This window comes from Achroia grisella, unplaced genomic scaffold (genome assembly GCF_030625045.1).
Source record: "Achroia grisella isolate CSIRO2021 unplaced genomic scaffold, CSIRO_AGI_Agris_v1 utg3654, whole genome shotgun sequence".
Lineage (NCBI taxonomy): Eukaryota > Metazoa > Arthropoda > Insecta > Lepidoptera > Pyralidae > Achroia > Achroia grisella.
The window spans coordinates 753,543-760,347 of record NW_026712822.1 but is presented as its reverse complement, the minus strand read 5'-3'; the positions used below and the strand labels follow the sequence as shown (position 1 = coordinate 760,347).

General features: G+C 33.2%; 2 protein-coding genes across 2 annotated transcripts; both read left to right on the top strand.

The window, feature by feature from the left end:
• The first annotated feature begins 218 nt into the window (after positions 1-218).
• Positions 219-881, top strand: LOC131844032 (glutathione S-transferase 1-like). The gene has a single exon (XM_059192817.1). It carries the CDS (start codon positions 219-221, stop codon positions 879-881), a length of 663 nt encoding a protein of 220 aa, XP_059048800.1.
• A 1,069-nt stretch (positions 882-1,950) lies between these two features.
• LOC131844033 (glutathione S-transferase 1-like) lies at positions 1,951-2,616 on the top strand. The gene has a single exon (XM_059192818.1). It carries the CDS (start codon positions 1,951-1,953, stop codon positions 2,614-2,616), a length of 666 nt encoding a protein of 221 aa, XP_059048801.1.
• The last annotated feature ends 4,189 nt before the right edge of the window (positions 2,617-6,805 follow it).

Here is a 6,805-nt window from a genome sequence, read left to right as displayed (position 1 = left end):
CTCAATATGTATTGTAAAAACGAATTTCTCTGTACAATTATGTATTTATATAATGACAGTCTGTTGTCAAAATAAAGATAAAAAAATATGATCAATTCTACAATCTGTCCACGTCATATATACATCGTTATGTATACCGGCCTTCTATCTGTATCTTCGATAATGACACACACACGGATCTCAACACTTGCTAGTTACCGTTCAACCTGTGCGCAGAAATGACGCTTGTATTACACAAAGTCGACAGAAGCCCCCCGGTCAGGGCAGTTCTCATGACCATTGAGATCCTAGACCTTAAATATAAACCTGTTGAAGTAGACACACTCGCTGGTGAACATTTAAAACCGGAATATTTAGAAAAAAATCCTATGCATACAGTGCCTTTACTTGAAGATGGAGAATTTCCTCTCGCAGATAGTCATGCTATCATGACTTACTTAGTATCAAAATACGGAGCGGAGAAACATAAAGAATTGTACCCTACCGACCTGAATATAAGAGCTACTATCAACCAACGTTTGTACTTCGAAGCTGGTGTACTATTTCCTAAAATAATGGCTATGTCTAGACCCATGTTCAGGAAGGAAACTAATGGACCTAATCAACAGCATATTGAAGACACTGAAGATGCGTACGGGGTTTTGGAGAGGTACCTGCAAAAATCTAAGTTCTTAGCTGGAGATCATTTAACCCTAGCCGATATATCTATAGTTGCTACAATATCAACTTATGAAATATTAATCCCCGTAACGGATAAATATCCAAATCTGGTGCAGTGGCTCAACGTAATGAAAAATTATGATTTCTATAAAAAAGCGAACGAACCAGGCCTGTTGCAAATAAAGGAAATATTGACGGAATTGTTAAACCAACAAATCTGATTTATATAAATAAATGTTAGTTTAAAATTAGACACTATTTAAATAAAGATAAAATATAAATAAAGGGAATGTTTGATTTTACCAGTTAATAAATCGTCATGTTACTTATATATTATAGTGATATAATTTGTATTGTAGAGGTAGTTAAGATTTTATTTGATTATAATCAAACAATTTGGCAGTGGCAGATAATCATTTATGAACTGATAGGAATCTAAGCCTGCTAGTGCAACTGTAGATACATGTTCTAGTATAAAGTTTACTGCAGATCTTTTATTTTCTTAATAAAAATGTAAACAAATATATTTAAACTATAAAATGTTATTGTTTGATACATAATTTAAACCTCCCAGATTACGGAGGTAAGATATAGTAATGACTTAATAAAAAAATATATTTTTTTAATCCCATTGTAATATCCATTGACCTTCATACTTGCCTATTATGTCTTATTTTTTCTACAAGGTAAACAAAGTCATCCAGTTTAATTAGAGAACCGGTTCGATGCTCATTCGTCATCTACAATAGCGGCACCCCCCTCGCGCCTCCCCGTGAATCGAGTTATTGTAGGGTTGATAGATGTTAGAAAAATATCGATATTACTATCGATATCGACGATGTAAGTACCGATATGTGATCGACAGATAACGTCAATGTCCAGCCGATCTGATATTATGTCATCTTTCGTTTGACCTTGACGTTTTTTTAGATCGTCGACATCAGAAGCCTATTTGAAATAATCTTTGTAACGATGTTTCGATATTATCGGCGACTCGATATCGGTGTTATACAACTCGACATCGATGTTTTAAAACATCGAATATTGATCATCCCTAGATTATCACTTCATCTCGGCCTCAAGTGTGACAAAGTGCTACAAAACTTTGACGCAATCATTCATATTGTAAAATCAACTTGATATCTACTACATTATCGCATTGCTATCTTAAATCACCTCACCGAACTAAAATTGTAAATAATATAACGATAAGGTACCTTATCTGATTTGTGTGGTGTAATATATATAGTTACTAAACCCTTTGACACCCAGTCTATTTGCGATAGCAAAATGCCAATCGTGTTATATAAAAACAACGGCAGTCCTTTAAGCAGAGCCGTCCTTATGACCATTGAGGTTCTTAAACTTGACATCGAATTAGTTCATGTCAATACACACAATGGCGAGACCCGAGCACCAGAATTTCTTGAAAAGAATCCAATGCATACAGTGCCTGTAATTGAAGACGGAAAATTCATTCTATCTGACAGCCACGCTATTATCACATACTTAGCGTCCAAATATGGAGGTGAGAAACAAGCGGAACTATACCCAGATGACTTGAATATAAGAGCTACAATTGATCAGCGTTTGTTCTTCGAAGCAGCAGTTGTATTCCAAAAATTTATACCCATTGCAGTTGGGGTATTTAAGAATAGAGTACCTGGACCTACCCCACAACAAATTGAAAATACGAAAGAAGTTTATGGAATGTTAGAAAGATATCTTCAGAAAACTCAATATATAGCTGCGAATAATATTACAGTGGCTGATATATCTGTGATAGCTACAGTGTCAACACTAGATAAAGTAGTGCCAATAAGTGATGAATTTCCGAAGACTATTGCATGGTTCAATAAACTAAAGGAAACTGAATTCTACAAGAAAGGAAATGAGCCAGGGCTGGCGATATTCACAGAAGTCTACATTCAAACTGTGAAACAGAATTCGTCGTGAGTGTAAATTAATTTTATAATAAATGTATTAAAAACATATGTGGTTATTTTATTATATTTAAAAATAGAGTAATTGCATAATGTTTTGTAATACATTTTTCTGAGATTATATTTATTTAAATCCAAACTAGATTTACCCGTAATTTATCCCCTTAGGGGTGGAATTTATCAAAATCATTTCTTAGGGGATGCCTACGTCATAGTAGCTTTATGCATGCAAAGTCTCAGCCCGATCGGTTTAAAATTGACAAAGTTTCATACAAACTTTCATCCCCTATTTTATCCCCTTAGGGGTAGAATTAATCGAAATCCTTTCTTAGCGGATGCCTACGTCATAACATCTACCTTCATGCCAAATTTCAGCCCGATCCGTCCAGTGGTTTGGGCTGTACGTTTATAGATCACTATGTCAATTACCTTTGAGTTATATATATTTAGATAATAGCTTTCCTCATCCTTATTTTTTCACTATTACTTACATTTTTTTATTATGCACATATATAATTTCTTATCTCATTAAGTTAGGGTAGTCAAGATATTAGCAAAGCAAAAATTTTATACCCCTTTTTACAGAACTTGCGCGGACCGAGGTTTATTAAATTTCGCAAACTTATAGTTTATACTGAGAAGGAGAAATTATGCATAAAAAGACTTTAAATTAATGTATTTGACATACACACGCATATATACTCTTTTGTTTAATCTTAAAGTCTGTGGTCAAATTGTGAATAGATTAAAAATTTTTGCTATTAATATGATTTGTGGGGGAAGTGTATTGTTAGTAATGGGAGCTAGTAATCCCCATTGCTATCAATGTACCATGATAGATCGACCTTCACGCGGTTCCTCCTGGAAACCATTGTGATAAATTCTGGCCTGACTTCATCTTATCATCCTCCACAGGTGCCCCGCCAGCTTAAAAAAAAGTTAGCGCAGGCGGATGTACCATTTTATTATCATCCACAAAAAAAATATGATTTGTCTATAGTCTTACTGAATGTTAAATTAATTATGATCAAATTTCAACCACTAGATGACCACTCCTATAAAAACTAACACACATTAAACAAACTCAGCAAATAATGCAAACTTAACAAGAGCCAAAAACAGAAATCGTATTCATTCCCAAGGTTTCATTCGATGGCGGACCAATATTTTATCCTAATTACTTCCATCCCAAATGACCATTCAAACAGCGGGACTCGAACCCGTGACCGTTCCTTAATTAATTTAACCGTGAACATTGACAAACGGACCCAGAAATAAATCTACTGCAAATATAATTAGGAAGCTCTCATTCTACGACGATGTTTGGTTAAGGGAGATATAGAATAGTATTAAAAGGTTACTTGGGTTGAGACAGCGGTTTCTCTTGTAACAATTAAATATGTATCGATTTCCAGACTGTCTTTTAAGTAGCAAAAATGGCAAACAGTAATAGCAATATAATGAAAAACTCCCATTTTTCTATCGGGTTGTTTGGGCTATTCTCAGGTGACTGTAGCACCTGCAGCACTGCGATCTACATAGATCTATTGTGCTCGCCATTTTTCAGAGTTCGCTACATAGACCCGTCAGGTACAAGAATTGAAGGATATTCTTAGGAGCGATGGTTTTTATCTCCTCGGGAAAGAGTGTAAACTTTTCAAAGGAGATATTTCGTTTCTGCATGAGTGGGCTACAACCACATAGGATGTGTAGTGGCGTTTCCTAACTCCCATAGTTCCCCGTCATACGCCATCGCTCTGGTAGCTGCCATACTTCTAACTCCTGTAATTTCTTTGTCACGTCTTAATTCAACTGAAACACAGCATTTAAAGCCAACTCCTTGGCTGTAGCCAATCATAGAAGTTTATTGGTAAAAAATAATATAGAATAGAAGAAAAATAATTGATACTAAAATAAACTTAATATAAGCACTTTTAATAGTTACATTTTTTATTCTACCACTCTTTGGCAACGCAGAGTCATCACAAGAAGAATGAGCAAGAAACTTGCATGTTTTGCAAACCGACCCATTTCGGTTTCACACGAGTGTGCAAATTGTGATATTGCTTATGTGTTTGGAATTGCAATATCTAAAATTTAAACTATTTTATTTTACTTATCATTTATTATTATAATCGATCTGTTATTTTGTACAATTGTCTATTATTATTATTATATCGAGCTGAGTTTCTTATCAGTTCTTCTCATCTTGAAATCAATCCGAACGGACGGTATATTTGACATATCATAAATCTGTACCTACATGAAAAAATATTTTGAATTCGAATTCGAAATTTGAATTTCATAAGATAGTATAGGAGACAAAAGTTTCTTGTGATAACATATATATTTTTGTTTGGTATAGTGCGAGGGTCGGAGACATCCGTCACGGTTGAAGTAATGCGACATGTTATTGATTGTTATGACCGGTGACCGGATCACGGTAAGGATGAATTCACATTGCCATGTATCATATCATATTTTTCTTTCTTTTTTTCTTTCTTTCTTTCTTTCTTTCGGTCTTTCTTTCTTTCTTTCTTTCTTTCTTTCTTTCTTTCTTTCTTTCTTTCTTTCTTTCTTTCTTTCTTTCTTTCTTTTTTTTATGTGATTAAGAAAAAAGAATTGGTAAAACGGAGAAAATATATTAATAATAGACTAACATATTAGAAACAGAAAGAATGAATTGAAGTATCAAAAACAAGAATGTAATATAAAAGAACTATAAATGATTAGATGATATTAGAATAGCAAACAAGCTGAAGACATATGTGATGATAATTGATCGCCTATGTACATGAACATCACGTTATCATGTCAATTGTGACTACACTCATGCGTTGCTATTCCGGAGAACTAATAATAAGCTTAAAAAACAACCTGAAAGCTGAAATAATGGCAGATGACTTTTTATGAAAACCATAATAGTGTAGCGGTTAGCTGTCTTACATTTCCATGGTCACAAATACGATCCGCACACTATAAGATAAGACGGTAGAGAAAACATATTAATTACAAAAAACTTGACGTTCATAAGCGGCTAAAAAGTCCTACATGAGTAAATGATTTTGAATTTGAATAATGACTTTTAACTTTGTCAGAGTTGTTTTGACATCTATTTGATTGAAAGATTCATTTATATGTTAAACTAGCTGTACCCGCGACTTTGTCCGCGTGGAATTTATTTTTATTTTCTGAATTAAAAAAAAACAATAATAAAAGTAGCCCAAGTTACTCCTTATTACACCAGCTACCTGCCAAAAAAGTCCCGTTAAAATCAATCCAGCCATTTCAGAGATTAGCCGGAACAAACAGACTGACAGACAGACAAAAATTTTTAAAAGTGGTTTTTTGGTATATGTACCGTATTTATATTCATATGTATGTAGTTAAAAACAGTTATTTCAATATTACAAACAGATACTCCAATTTTATTTATATGTATAGATATAATTATGCATAAATAAATATTATATACCAATAATAGTACAATACTTCTATAAAACCTTTCATATAAATGAAATCGAACAAACAAACAATCATCACTCATTAATACAATTAATACGATTATTTTGCTAAAAAGAAGTAATAAGTTTTAGCTTGAAATAATACTATATTTACTGCATCATTTATAACGCATAATTTGAATAAATACCAAGAAAAACAAAATATTTAAAAATATAACCTCAAATTTATTTTTCCTCCATTTTTTTTTCTTTTTTGGTCACAATAAATAATAAAGGCAAAGTAAAGTTAACATACTGCCATGTATGAGCGAGTGTTTATACCGAAACTCCTGCAGACATTGACAAGTCTCACTGAGCAGATAATAGCGTTTCCTTGTAAATATTACGTATCGTAGATCTTTATTAGGTAATTATTTCTGAGTGAAAACCCACCCGGAACTATGACGGACAGTTTTTCGGGGCCGTACACATTCGCCTTTATTGCTAACGACATAGAGTTCATAGTTAATTATGCGTATCAAATGGCCGGCCGACTGAAAGTATTTCCACAAAATAATTGCCGTCGATAACAATTGGTATTTTTCTTTTATATAAGACCCAGTACAATATGTTTCTTTTTACTATTTTTTTTTTCTTTAAATGACCCAGGACCACTCACATAAAGCTATTTAGTCCTAAAATAAATAAAGCTTGTAGTATGAATACTAGACAATTTATATACTATTTCTTTTAATATAC

Bases quoted from the DNA above. Each gene is read 5' to 3' on its own strand.
- LOC131844033 (XM_059192818.1), top strand. From the start codon at position 1,951: ATGCCAATCGTGTTATATAAAAACAACGGCAGTCCTTTAAGCAGAGCC.
- LOC131844032 (XM_059192817.1), top strand. From the start codon at position 219: ATGACGCTTGTATTACACAAAGTCGACAGAAGCCCCCCGGTCAGGGCA.